This window comes from Polyodon spathula, chromosome 7 (genome assembly GCF_017654505.1).
Source record: "Polyodon spathula isolate WHYD16114869_AA chromosome 7, ASM1765450v1, whole genome shotgun sequence".
Lineage (NCBI taxonomy): Eukaryota > Metazoa > Chordata > Actinopteri > Acipenseriformes > Polyodontidae > Polyodon > Polyodon spathula.
The window spans coordinates 36765239-36780761 of record NC_054540.1 but is presented as its reverse complement, the minus strand read 5'-3'; the positions used below and the strand labels follow the sequence as shown (position 1 = coordinate 36780761).

The following is a 15523-nucleotide window of genomic DNA, read 5'->3' as shown; positions in this document are numbered from 1 at the left end:
TCAAGAGGTGTCCCTGTCAATGCAATGGAATATACTGCTCCTGGATATGGGAAATCATTTTGCATTATTATTATTAATAAAACACAAGACAAGCGGTTGAGGAGAAATGTATTTATTTAATAAAACCCCCTTTAAAACCTACAGATTTATAATAATAATTATAAACACAATATATTTAGTTGTTACTGTGAAAGTGTTTCTAAACAATATACCTGTTGTTTAACAAAATTGAATTACTTATAAAATGAATTTCAACTTTAAAAACATGTATGCGTTTGGTTGCATGCCTGCTGTAGCATATACACAAAAAGCTTTGTACTGTACAGGGAACGACAGCAAGCAAGCGTATTAACTCCATGTATTTAGTGTTGACTTGTAATTGATGAAGTTGGGTCAACATGACCATATATCTGAATTGATCGTTACCGGTATCAATAAAGATAAAGGTCTTTCAAAAAGGTTTTCATTCAACAATCTACAATCCCTTTTACACAAGCTCTGACAATGAGCACAGAGAGGTTTTAATTGAATCACTTTCTTCGTAACATCTTTTACAAAGTGGTACAAAATGTGAGGGGCAAACTGCCTTTTCACATCTATGTCCTACATGAAAACGTGGTCTTCTTGTCTGCAGCCCATGAATGTGTTTGTCACTCATGCCTTTAAATCTGAAAAATACAGCAAACAAGATGATCTGGGTACACACATGTTTGTTACATAAATGGTAAGGTGGGGTCTAATAAATAAGTGACATTGCAAGTGAAACATAGCCCTGGGGTGAAATAGACCCCACCTGACCACTTAAGGGTTACAAAGCATTCAGGTTGCTTGCTTTGTTAAAGGAATGTAACATATTTTTGGGAGGATAACCATTCAAGGGCTGTCATATGGGGATTATTTCTTGTTCATAGGAATAATGAAGTATTGTGTCCAATTCCAGTGCACAGGGCAGGTAATGTTTATGATGAGTTAGTGTCATATTGTCATTCCCAGTTCCGTACAGAATTTCTCTCACTGACCATGTTTGTCTATTTTAGCGGATGCCTTTAATGCTTGTATTATTGAAGCAGTTGAGTCTCTACAGGGGCTGTGGTGAACGTCATCTTCTGTGAATATGCTAGTTGTTTAGAAGACCTTTGTGTACATTGAAATCTGAAAGAAGAGACTTGATTAAAAAAAAAACCTGAAAAAAACAAAAAAAAAAACAATATGAGAAATTCGAACTGAACATGAGCCAATGTTCTATTAAGCAAAACAGTAGTTCAGGCAGGAAACTCACTTTTAACCTAAGACCAAATCACGTAAACATCAAGCTTATTTCAGGCGTTTCCAATGACAAATCATTCACCTACTATCTTATTTTCTATGTTTCTTAAAAAATACAAAAGTGAATAACATTTCAAAATAAACCGCCGCAGTTATTGCTTTTGCTACAGACAGCATAGTGAAACAGAGAAGAAATAACACATTCAAAATACATATATTGTTTAAAGGCTTTCCTTTTTATTTTACTGACACAATGAAATACTAAAGTTGTTTGTACAAGTCTTTTTCAGGTATCTCTTGTTTCTGCCTGTGACCCGAATGGCTTGTGGTGACGTCATACCAGGAAGTAGACAGGACACGGGGGTGAGTGGAGCGCTGAGGCGTGGGCTATTATAAATCAAAGATTTAAACAAAACAAAACTGTGGCCAAAACAGACAGACACAACCGATACAAAACCAACAAATATCGTGCTGGTGTAAAACCAGCAGGGGTAGCAATTGCCTTTTAGATGTATTATATTTATCAGCTCGAAATGCTGTAAAATAATTAACAAAACAACATTCAAACAAAGACAGTACCTTTAAATAATAATACTAGAAATACAAATTAACACAAAACAAAAAGTACACACAGGAACTGGGGTACCGCACCACAGTCCCACTGAATGGAAATATAACTTTGAGGTATATAAGTTTTTTTTTCCTTGTATTTTCAGTTTCTTGCTCTTTTTTTTGTGTCCTTAAATTATTTTTTATTGTTAACAGTGTTGTGCCAGCACTGATTAGGCTGTCTGTGTGGACTGACCTGCGTGTTGTCAGTTAGGGTAAAGCCCTGTTTTCTGGACCCCGAAAGCTGTGATGAAGACGTTGATGATCGCTGTGAAGAACACCAGCCCCGTCGCCACATTGTTCAGGATGTTCAGCTTCCTCTGGTTTCTCACATCGTTGAGGTCCTTCCGAGCTGGCAAAGACAGACAGACAGGGATTGTGAACAGAGACTTAGAGAAGTGTATAACGTCTTTCCAAAATGAACATTGAAGAAGTCAAAACATTCGCCAATTCTTTGTGCTATACTGTGTTTCTTTAGTTTGTTTTGCTTAGATTTTATTTCTAATGTTAAGCACATTGTTTCCATGCTGCAGCTGCTATTCAAGAGCCTGGCTTTACTCATGAGGATAGCCGTAAACAACCGCTAATCATCTGTCCTCATTCGTGGAATAAATGCAGTACTCTGAATGTTCACGGTGTATCCTGTATCTGTGTGACTGGTGCTGGGGCTGCCTCTACTCACCCATGGCAATGAAGAGGCCTCCGATGACCATCTGGAAGAGCAGAGAGAGGCTGATGAGGGCGAGGAGGGTGATGTAATACTTGAACCCGGGCCCCTGCTCAATCACGGCCTTCAGCTGCGAGGCGTTGGCCATGAGCAGAGCCACGTCCAGCATGCTCTCCGCCACGGTCTTCTTGGTGGCATAGTGGTTCAGATTGAGGGGGGTTGCATCTCTCCTGGGGGCGCTACGCTCATCCTTGGGTAGAAAAGATACAAGAGCAGAGCTAAGACTGTGGCTGGTGTAACTAAGCTCTGACCGTGCACAGGTTCCTCTGAAGGAGTAGTTATAAAGATTTTAATTTTATCTCATCAGTGTGGGTCAGAACCCAGAACTACCGTGCATCACACAACACTGCCCTTTACACACTCCCCCTTTAAACCTCAGAGATTGTCTCCAACCAACTCGAGCCAGGCTCTTGCAGAGTGGTTGCCGCTGATCACAGAGTTCAAAGTGTAAAGTGTAACAGGCAGCGTTGCGTGATGACGTTACAAGCTCAATAACCTTGAATGCAGGTCAGGGTATTATGTCTTTTTAAACAGATATCATCTACATATTCTTACCTTTTTTATAAAAAGTTGGAACCTCAATAATATATATACTATATATATAGATATATCTATTATATATATATATATATATATATATATATATAGAGCCACGTGGATAATGATATTGTAGACAAAGCCAAAAAATGCCTACAGGTCTTCCAATTGTACCTTCTACAATGAAAATTCATCAGCTCATCACACTTGCTCCAGGAAAGCTTACATATCGAGATGTTAGCTGTTTGTGCTCAACACAACAGGTGCTAGAATGTCAATGCTACAATACACAAAACTTCAGCTTTGCAGTTCAACCTCTTTCTGAATCTCCAGATCCTGCTGATTGGGACATTCAATGGCAAAATCCAGATGTCCTTGGGAAACGGTGTGTCCTTAAGTATGAAGATGAGCTGTATCCTGGAATTGTACTTCTAACTAATGAAACACATGTTCGAGTGAAGTGCATGCATTGTGTTGGGTCCAACAGATTTTATTGGCCCAATCGTGATGATATGTTGTGGTACTTATATGATGATGTGATATGCATGATTCCACCACCAAAGCCCTTGACTGCAGTATGGTCCAAAATAACAGAAGTGTAAAGCACGTCATTGATTTGTATGCTATAACAATATCCATGAGTTTCCATGACTGCAGGAGCCTCTGTACACAAGCTAAACACATACAACATCCACACCACCTCCAAATACTCCTGGATATTTGTTTAGCAGCTTTAGTTTTCACTAAGTGCGTAATGTGTGATACACTATATGAGGCGCATATTCAATTTTTTCTGGCATCCTAGTACTTCTAAGTCTCAGTCACTTAGTCACAACATTTGTTTGCAATGTTCACAAGTTTTAAATGTGTTCTTAAATTGTTTTCATATTTTAAAAGATGTTTGATACAAAATGTTGTTTTTAAAAATGGGACAATTTATGAAATGAACATTTTTATTTCACTGATCCCCCCCCCCCCCCCCCACCCCCGTCCTGTCAATTCTGTTACCACGGTCAACTATGTTACTGTCATGTCAGCTATGTTAGCTTTGAATTTATTAGTCTAAAATGTATTCAATATAGTTTAGAGAAAAGATAACTTGAGTTGATTACAAACAAAATCAAACTGATGATACAATGCCCTTCAGATTATAGAAATTAACCTTATATTAAGACTTTCATATAAAAAGTGTAATACCTCTGAATCATTTCTGCAGATCAACAGTCTTAATAGATTTTAAACATAAGTTCTTGTTAACAACTAGCTTTTTTAAAACTAAGATAAGGGACACATGAACTGCCATATATCCATGAATTAGATATTTAATAGTAGACACACTTTGCTGAACAGTATGCTACATGTCAGTAACAGAGTTGACCAAAAATACTGTTTACATGTGGATTTTTAGCTTAAATCTTTTGGGTGTTTTGCTGTTGAGCTCTGCAAAGAGCAGTTTCTGTATATTTGAAGGTTTATTTTTTTGAATAAAAAAAAAATTTGAAAAAATATTTACTCTTGTTTTTCCTTTTTAACATGTTGCAAAATGTACCATAATGGTAGAATCACCCAAATCATATATATATATATATATATATATATATATATATATATATATATATACACACACACACACACACACACACACACACACACACACATATGCCACTAAGATAATATACCACATATATATATATAATATCTATATAAATATATATATATATATATATATATATATATATATATAGCCCTGCTGCAAATTTGCGCTATTACTTTAAATGAAAATTTTGTATTTCTTGTAACATAGTTAGAATGCACCAGAATCATATTTACTAGTTGCTACACCTAAACACAATTCTATTGGACAGGTTTCCTCTCTGAACCAATTAGCCAACAGGTAGTGGAATTTGGGGGTGGGACTTAGCATTGTGATTGGGTTTGTGCGAGAGAGAGAAAGGAGGTTCGAGAGAGTGCGAAGGAACACACGCAACGTGAGGGAGTGAAAAAAAAGCTTTATAATAAAAAAATTATTATCTGAACGATATATTTTGTACTTTATTAGCAGAGTGTAAGAGGCTAATGTATTTCAGTAAACCAAACGTTTGCTGTAGACAGTCACCATTTTATGGTATAGTCTTTTTTGTTTATTATTAATTTACTTTTCTGCTGGCGTCTGGAACTGTTGCTGAGACCCACATAGCACTCGGGGTGACCAGGAGAAAGCCGCGAGTACCTCTGGCCACGTTGGAAAAGAAGATTTTTCGTTGTTTTTATTGTGCCCTTCTACGAACCTACCTTGGAAGCAAGAAACGGAACTGTGTTGCTGGTCGTGAGTACTGCTTGCATTCAAAACACCGTTTTTTTAAAAGTGTAATTTTGTTGCTTATTTGACATAAATAAGTGAAGGGGCATTTTTTTTTTATTTTTTTTTTTACTGTTGCCACTACGTACCCGATGGGCGGTTCAGGCCTGCAACGTGATATTTCTGTTATATTAGTGCACGTGTTCAGTACACGTGTGTGCATAATTCCTATTAAGGGGGAGGTGTATTTAGATGCCCCATAAATAGCTGGAGGCACCGCATTAAGAAACAGTACATATATATCTCTAACAGACAAATTATAATTTAAATAAGTATTGGGAACCCAGGGCTGGTCACTTACAGTGGGTTAGGAGTTGTGTACTCCAGACACTAACAGAAGTGGGAGGGGCGTTATATATATATATATATATATATATATATATATATATATATATATATATATATATACACACACACACACAGTACTGTGCAAAAGTTTTAGGCAGGTGTGAAAAAATGCTGTAAAGTAAGAATGCTTTCAAAAATAGACATGTTAATAGATTATATTTATCAATTAACAAAATGCAAAGTGAGTGAACAGAAGAAAAATCTAAATCAAATCCATATTTGGTGTGACCACCCTTTGCCTTCAAAACAGCATCAATTCTTGTAGGTACACTTGCACAAAGTCAGGGATTTTGTAGGCATATAGTCAGATGTATGATTAAACAATTATACCAAACAGGTGCTAATGATCATCAATTCAATATGTAGGTTGAAACACAATCATTAACTGAAACAGAAACAGCTGTGTAGGAGGAATAAAACTGGGTGAGGAACAGCCAAACTCAGCTAACAAGGTGAGGTTGCTGAAGACAGTTTACTGTCAAAAGTCATACACCATGGCAAGACTGAGCACAGCAACAAGACACAAGGTAGTTACACTGCATCAGCAAGGTCTCTCCCAGGCAGAAATTTCAAGGCAGACAGGGGTTTCCAGATGTGCTGTCCAAGCTCTTTTGAAGAAGCACAAAGAAACGGACAACGTTGAGGACCGTAGACACAGTGGTCGGCCAAGGAAACTTACTGCAGCAGATGAAAGACACATCATGCTTACTTCCCTTCACAATCGGAAGATGTCCAGCAATGCCATCAGCTCAGAATTGGCAGAAAACAGTGGGACCCTGGTACACCCATCTACTGTCCGGAGAAGTCTGGTCAGAAGTGGCCTTCATGGAAGACTTGCGGCCAAAAAGCCATACCTCCGACGTGGAAACAAGGCCAAGCGACTCAGCTATGCACGAAAACACAGGAACTGGGGTGCAGAAAAATGGCAGCAGGTGCTCTGGACTGATGAGTCAAAATTCGAAATATTTGGCTGTAGCAGAAGGCAGTTTGTTCGCTGAAGGGCTGGAAAGCGGTACACGAATGAGTGTCTGCAGGCAACAGTGAAGCATGGTGGAGGTTCCTTGCAAGTTTGGGGCTGCATTTCTGCAAATGGAGTTGGGGATTTGGTCAGAATTAATGGTCTCCTTAATGCTGAGAAGTACCGGCAGATACTTATCCATCCTGCAATACCATCAGGGAGGCATCTGATTGGCACCAAATTTATTCTGCAGCATGACAACGACCCCAAACATACAGCGAAAGTCATTAAGATCTATCTTCAGTGTAAAGAAGAACAAGGAGTCCTGGAAGTGATGGTATGGCCCCCACAGAGCCCTGATCTCAACATCATCAAGTCTGTCTGGGATTACATGAAGAGAGAGAAGCAACTGAGGCTGCCTAAATCCACAGAAGAACTGTGGTTAGTTCTCCAAGATGTTTGGGCCAACCTACCTGCCAAGTTCTTTCAAAAACTGTGTGCAAGTGTACCTAGAAGAACTAATGCTGTTTTGAAGGCAAAGGGTGGTCACACCAAATATTGATTTGATGTAGATATTTCTTCTGTTCACTCACTTTGCATTTAGTTAATTGATAAATATAATCTATTAACCTGTCCATTTTTGAAAGCATTCTTACTTTACAGCATTTTTTCACACCTGCCTAAAACTTTTGCACAGTACTGTGTGTATATGTGTGTATATATACAGCTCTGGAAAAAATTGAGACCACTGCAAATTTTTTCTTAAATCAGCATCTCTACATGTATGGCAGCCATTCCATTCCAGTGTCTGTTGAATTCCAACACAGGCACACCTCATTCTTCTGATTGAGGTACTGATTAGGGGATCACCTGAACCAAATCTTATTTAACGAGGAAAAGTATAAAAACCACTCCTGTGGTCATCACTATCCTCTTGTAATAGGACCAGCTGGATGGCAAAACAGTGCTAGTAGTACCTCAAAAGTAATTGGAATCAAAACATAACTATTGACCATGCCCAAAGAGTTGAAAAGGAAAGTTTTGAGTGAGGAAAAGAAGGGTTCAATTCTGGCTTTACTGGCAGAGGGATACAGTGAGCGTCAGGTTGCTTCCATCCTTAAAATTTCAAAGACGACGGTTCATAAGAACAAGGTCAGGCAGCACACATTGGGGACAACAAAGCTACAGACCGGCAGAGGGTGAAAACGACTCTCACCGGGATGACCGCCAACTCATTCGAATGTCACTCGGCAACCGTAGGATTACATCAAGTGACCTACAAAAAGAATGGCAAACGGCAGCTGAGGTGAATTGCACTATGAGGACGGTTCGAAACAGGCTCCTAGGGGCAGGGCTGAAGTCGTGCAAAGATAGAAAAAAGCCCTTCATCAATGAGAAGCAAAGAAGAGCCAGGTTGAGGTTTGCAAAAGACATTAAGGATTGGACCGTAGAGGACTGGAGTAAGGTCACCTTCTCTGATGAGTCCAGTTTTCAGCTTTGCCCAACACCTGGTCGTCTAATGGTTAGACGGAGACCTGGAGAGGCCTACAAGCAGGTGTCTCGCACCCACTGTGAAATGTGGTGGAGGATCGGTGATGATCTGGGGGTGCTTCAGCTTGGCTGGAATCGGGCAGATTTGTCTTTGTTAAGGACGCATAAATCAAGCCAAGTACAAGGTTGTCCTGGAAGAAAACTTGCTTCCTTCTGCTCTGACAATGTTCCCCAACTCTGAGGATTGGTTTTTCCAGCAGGACAATGCTCCATGCCACACAGCCAGGTCAATCAAGGTGTGGATGGAGGACCACCAGATCAAGACCCTGTCATGGCCAGCCCAATCTCCAGACCTGAACCCCATTGAAAACCTCTGGAATGTGATCAAGAGGAAGATGGATGGTCACAAGCCATCAAACAAAGCCAAGCTGCTTGAATTTTTGCGCCAGGAGTGGCATAAAGTCACCCAACATCAATGTGAAAGACTGGTGGAGAGCATGCCAAGACGCATGAAAGCTGTGCTTGAAAATCAGGGTTATTCCACCAAATATTGATTTCTGAACTCTTCCTAAGTTAAAACATTAGTATTGTGTTGTTTAAAAATGAATCTGATCTTATTCTCTTTGCACTATTCGAGGTCTGACAACACTGCATCTTTTTTGTTATTTTGACCAGTTGTCATTTTCTGCAAATAAATGCTCTAAATGACAATATTTTTATTTGGAATTTGGGAGAAATGTTGTCAGTAGTTTATAGAATAAAAAAATGTTCATTTTACCCAAACATATACCTATAAATAGTAAAACCAGAGAAACTGATAATTTTGCAGTGGTCTCTTAATTTTTTCCAGAGCTGTATATATATTGTTTTTTATATTTAATATACTTAAAAAAAAAAAAATACAGTAAATGACGTAACAAACTTTTTACACAAACTCAAATCACGATCATGTCTAGCAGGCCAAGAACAACAACACAGGCATCAATGATAAATACCCATTGCATGACAACAAACCAGGCTGAATTTATCACCAGCCACTGAACTTGAACAATCCCAATGTGGATGCATTCTCATTAATGGACTCTGGGTGGCACAATATTCAAAGAATTCACAATATTCAGAGTCCTCAAAATCTGAGGACTCTTCTTTTATATGGTTTGTATTAATATGTCATATTTTCTACCTTTTTACTCCAGTCTAACTTCTGTTTTTTGAGAAATGTTAATTTTACAAAATGAGAACAAACAACCTGAGAGTGCCTTAGTCAATTGTTTGTTTATTTGTTTTAATTAACAGGTTTTTCAACTTAAAAAATGAGTTGTTCAAAAATGATCTTGCTTCTAATGCCCAGTGCAGAAGGTGTTCTCATCATCTGAAGCTGTTTAAATTGATTTATACTGTTTACTGTTTTTCACCAGAAATCCATCACAATCCAAATTGTGCAACAGTAGCAAGTCACTTCCCTTTTTTTGCAGTTTGCATCAGAAAGCCACAGTTCAATTCAGCTGATTTTGTCAGTGTGTGCTTGAGAGAGAATGATATGGCAGGGAGGGGGTGTTCAGGGCATCACTGAGGGGAACTCATATATATAATTCTAAGAGGCAGTTCTGTACCTAACTGTAGCCAGCACCAGTGTCACTCAGCTTTCATGAGAGCTGCTGGCTATAAGGCCCAAGGGGTAAGATAGGAAGTAGGGGTCAGTCCGACACAGGCCGAATACAGGAAGGAAAACACAGCAACAATCAGACCAGACCTCCACCGGCCTGTGTGGTCCGTTTTATCGCCAGTCCCATACTCTCCTGTTCATTTTATAGCTAGTCCCATACTCTCCTTTTCATTTTATAGCCAGCCCCATACTCTTCTGTTCATTTTATAGCTCATTCCATACTCTTCTGTACATTTTATAGCTAGTCACATACTGTAGGCCTCAAATAAAGCAAGTCACCATAGCAACCCACAGCAGGGTATCGCTCACTTAATAAAAATACATGAAACACGACAACATCAAAATGCTTTGACTGGAGTTATGGAACAATCCTGACCCCCTGCAGGTTGGAACAAATAGCGAATCACATGATGAAAAGTGCCAAGAATGCCCTGATTGCGGTGAACGGAGCTGGACAATGACGTCACATTGGTAAAGTATAAAAGCAGTTGAGCAACGCGAACGCGAGTCCAGAAACATTCCAATTAAGTACAGCATAAAAAAAAACATGTCATGAAAAGAAGAAATCATCATGAACTGAAGTCAGATTGTTCTTCCAGTAGGGGTCACTATCTGTCCATTAGGGAGTAACTGAACACAATTGTGTTAAAAAGGATGTGGGCCACGTAACAGAGGCAAATGGTCCAGCAACATCTACATATAAATCAGACTACTACTGTACCCCAAAACATTTAACTTCAGAACATAAGAACATTTACAAATAAGAGGAGGCCATTTGGCCCATCTACGTGCATCCGGGTCCTAGCAGCTGAGTGACTTCAAAACTTTGTCAAGCTGGGTCGTAAAGGATACAAGTGATTCTGCCTCAACAACATGACTGGTAGCCCATTCCCTACATAATGCACCACTCTCTGTGTGAAGAAATGTCTCCTTCCCTCTGTCTTAAGCCAATCCTAAAAGTCATTATCAGATTGCAGAATTGCTACTCAGTCTCAGAGCAGGACGATTGAAATACTATTCTCTAGTATTTCAATTCTCTCTGCAAGTGCTAATGAAAGCGTGGGCGCTAAATGAGCAGTTATGCTATATACCAAACAGGAGGCAGCTGCATTGTCCATGTGGAATTTAGGAAATGATATGCTGTACTCAGGGCTTTGGTTTTTCTGTGTTTACTTATTCCCATTTTTGTTATTTTTTTTGAAATTTTCACATTTTTTGTAGATAACCTGTGTTATCTGGGCTTTTGTTTTCATAACTGTTTCTTTGTGATGTTGCCCAAGAGTTTTAATCTGTCATCATGGGAAGTGGTCTTTACAATGTTTGCCTATGCTTTACAATGCTTTCACTGTGGTTTATTACACTTTGCTAGGCTTTAACTACAGGAAACTTTTATAAGGGAAGTAAACACAAAGTTTTTCTGTCCATATTGTTTCCAACTGAGGAATGCTCGTCTTCATGCACGTTACAGAACTGAGTATTAATTCACAGAAGACCATAAAAGAATCACTACAAATCTGTGCCCTACAATCCTGCTGCTTTTGTTTACACTACAATATGATTCCTGAGTGACTGTTTACTACATCCTTCCTTAGTTACCCTTCTGTGCACCCGCTGGATGAAAGCCAGCCTCATTGACAGTACAGTATGGCTTTTAAGTTTGTTTACTGTACCTACAGGTGGTTGTAGCTGCAGGCACACAGGCGTCCTTCCCCCTTGAAGTGTTTCTCACGCTGTGAACCTACAGCTGCTCCAGATCATTGAAGCAAAATGCAGATTTATAGAAACGTGAAAAGGCATTGCTGTTTTTTAGAATCCGTTTTTTGTGAATTTTTTTTCTACCCAATTTTGCATGCTCCGCTTGGAATGTCGCCTCAGCGCTATGACACGCTAAATCAAACTGTCTCGAACTGACTCGAGCAAACTCTATTACTCGACTCGAGCTTGGCACGTCAAAGATTCGACTCGAATCTTAACCCCCAGTGACTCCACTCCACTCTCAATTTTTGTGACTCGATTACAACACTGCACTGTTGCATTTCATCCAGCGAAATACCAGGCGAATTTCAGGCATGCTGAATATCCTGAACCACACAAAGTGTTTTAAAATGCAACTGAACAAGGATTTTTCATTGTTCCTTACGTTATTCTGAAGTTGTGCGATAAGTGAGATTTGCAGCGGCATTACAGGAGATAACGAAGCTGAGAAAGATACTGATTCTTCAATCTGGCACATTTTGAAACATGGAACGATGTTAATTGTACCAAACTGACACAAGCCTACCACTTCCAGGCTGTAAACGTTGCCAGTGATGACATCTCACAGTGATCTTCAGTCCTGGAGATCAGCATTCAAATTGGATTAAAAAACAGGGGTGAAGTAACAGCCAGCCATTGATAAATAAATAAATACATAAATAAATAAATAAATAAATGTGGGTTCACTTTAACCCCAATCAAAGTCTTGACTGTTTTTCCCCCTCCCTTTTAGTTGCTTAATGAGCTGTTTAATTGTACTGTTGTCTTCTGCTTGTGCAGAGGCAGTCCAGTTTAGACTGCTGTGTGTTTATTTGCTGCGTCGCCTGGGTGATTGGGGATTAGTGCACTTTTCAGCTTTGCACAAGCGTATCTGGGTGGGATCCCCGCAAACCCACATTTCCATTCTCTTTTGAAGTTCACGCTGTCTCTTATTTGCATCTCAGGCCCTCAGGCAGACCCAGCTACATGATTATACGAAAGAGAAATATTTGCAGTCTCTAAACCTTCATTTCCAATAAATCAGCTAACACACAAATGTCAAACTCAGCACTTATAGCCAAGTTTACAAAAGACTCCTGACTTGGGGCGTACAGGCAGTTAAAATGTCTGAACTGACTGCAGATTAATGTCACATTTCTCTGTCAAATAAATACAGACTTATTTAAAACCATACTGTTGCACACAGGCATAACCCAGGGCGCATAGTGTTCCCCAGGGTGACTGGCAGTGATATGTAAAGCAATTTCTCGCATCTCGTTTATGAATCTGCTTGGAGAAGTAATATATCAAGAAGATACACACAGTCTAAAAGCTGGGAAAAGGGAATTGTCAACCCACAAAATTACAAAATAAGTTGTGTTTCTATTAGTGCTGGGGATGGGGGGGTGAATGGAAACATCCACAATATGTAATACACACTTTATGCTTTTGTGTAAGTGTGCTGATTATTTTGTAAATGGTATTTGTTCTATAATATATAAAAGCTGCATCTCCCAGTTGCAAGTTACTTCATATATGTAATACTATTCCAGCAAAAAAGGCTTCTAAAAGCTGCATGTCTGATGTGTTATACAGGGTGCCCCATAAGTCACGCATTGTAGGCATAATTGTTAATACCAGTTGTCTGCCTTTCTTTTGGGTGGTAAATGCCTTTAGGCATGAGGAACACATTCAGATCATTTTGATATGTGGTGTAGATAGTCAACAGATGACTAAATGGCAATATATGATACTCCCGATTTAAAGGGACACACTGTACATGGCTCTCGCTCTCTCTCTCGGCATAACAGGTTTAACCAGTATTGCCAAAAGTACAATGCATTAACACAAAAGAACAGACATGAAATAAACAGAAATTATTATTTGTCAGGTTTGTCTATTATGTGTCTCTGGCCCTGTGGCAGGACATTACAAACTTTGCAGCTATTACTGCTCCCTCTCTCCTCTTCCCCAGTAAGACCTGCAGTTTCTCCTCTTGGCTCTGGAGCAGAAAGCCCTCTATTTTGTCTGCCATTCTGAGGGAGTATCTCTCTCTCAACTCTTTGTACCTCTCACAGTGGAGGATGAAGTGGGTCTCAGTCTCAGTCTGTCCACTGTGGCACTGGGTACAGAGGTGTTCCTCGCTAGGTCTCCACTGTGCTCTGTGCCTGTCTGTTGCAATATCCAATTTGTGGTCACTGACTCTGTATTTAGGTTATAGGTGTTTGTTTTTGTGGTTCTTGATGCTAATGAGATAGTCTGCCAGGGTGTATTCCCTGTTGAGAGAACTGCTGAGAGAAATAGTTTAAAAAAAAAATCTATATATGTTTGTTTTAATAACTATAATCTTTTTAATCAACTTGTGCAACGGAGATGGGCTCCCACTCGGGTGGAATGGGGGGCTGACTCAGACACGGGTTCAGGTGTATACCTGACTCCGATGTCTCAGTAGAAGATGTGCCGTTGGCAGTGGGAAAGTCAATTGAGTTTGGAAATATTAAATCTGCCTCACGAATGAACAAAGTTGTTTTCCTGAGTCAAGAAAACCTGGTCAATAAAATTGTGGAAGAAGGATTTGTTATAAATGGTTCATTAATTTCAGTCATGCCTATCTGCACTTTTGACTACAGTTATTCTTTCAAATATTCCCCCGTTTATTGATAAAACGGGTTGAGAAAGAGCTCTCTCGATACGGCAAAATAATGTCACCTTTTAAACAAATTCCGCTCTGTTGCAAGGTACCAGAAATTAAACATGTAATGTCTTTCAGGAGGCTGGTTTTTGTGCTTCTGAACAACCCTGATCTTGTTTTAAATGTTGCATGGTGTTTTAACATTGAAGGCAGGGACTATGTAGTGTTTGCAAGTACAGACTTAATTAAATGTTTTCATTGAGGGGAACGGGCACCTCAAAGATGCATGCCCCCGGTTAAAAGCAGAAGCAGGTCCAAGTGGTAATAGCAGTGGCAAACGGAGAGGGGGCCTGGGTGGTTCAGAGAGCGCAGGTGGAAGAGACAGAGCGACTGGAACCAAGCAACACAGCCCAGCGAACAGCTCGCCAGCAACAGCTCACCAGCAACGAGCCCGCATCCAAACCGGAGGCTGCTACAGCATTGGCTTATGCTGAACCAGGAGGAAGAGTTCAAGGTAGTGGGGAAGAAGTGGCGGTTGAAGGAGAGGAAGGCGTCCTCTGCTGCTGCTGACATGGCGGGCGGGGGGAGTCGATTTGGGGACCTATGGTTTCTCACAGCAGTGGAGGATGGTCTCAGCTTTGTGCTGTGGTAGGGAAAGTGATTCTCAGCCCACTGATCCCACATTTCACGTTCAGATATCGGATGGGGTCAGCGGAGATGAACCTCTGTCAGCCCCAGTGGAGGTACCCAGCTGTACAGGGGGAGTCATGAGAGATGAACCCGGGGTTCAAGCTGGCTCTGATGGGGATCCTGTCCTTGGTGGCTCCTCTCAGCCCAGGGGGTCAGCGGTGGCGGAGGCAGAGGAATTGGTGGACGAGGAGGAATGGTTGTTATATGAGGAGGGCAAAGCGGAAGATGGAAATTTCTCTGACACCTCACAGCTCTCTGACATTTTGGCCAGCCAAACTGGTGTTTTAACCAATTCAGTACCTCCTCAGAAATCTGTATCTCTGGCTCATTGCGCATGCGTAAAATGAGATCGTCTCACAGGCACGTCTGATATTTTGTTTGCTAGTGGCTGAGATAAAATATGAGTAATGTGCATCGCAGCAGTTGCCGGCTTATTTTGCAGTAATTTACTAACTTTTTCGACAGGACAACGTGATTTATTTGGAATGCGTATAATCAGTTATGGT

General features: G+C 40.2%; 1 protein-coding gene across 4 annotated transcripts in view; it reads right to left on the bottom strand.

Annotated features, from left to right (window-relative positions):
• Positions 1-200: 200 nt before the first annotated feature.
• Positions 201-15523, bottom strand: part of LOC121318600 (ninjurin-2-like) — an 81478-nt gene continuing 66155 nt past the window's right edge. For 2 of the 4 annotated variants that reach the window (XM_041255454.1, XM_041255458.1), the window contains exons 2-4: positions 2558-2792; positions 2072-2227; positions 201-1183 (exon numbers count right to left, since the gene is read on the bottom strand). In XM_041255454.1, coding sequence (XP_041111388.1) covers positions 2082-2227; positions 2558-2792 — 381 coding nt within the window. In that variant the 3' untranslated portion in view covers positions 201-1183; positions 2072-2081. Of the gene's footprint in view, positions 1184-1558; positions 1654-2071; positions 2228-2557; positions 2793-15523 lie in introns of those variants that run through there. The other 2 variants (XM_041255455.1, XM_041255456.1) reach the window with 2 other exon arrangements.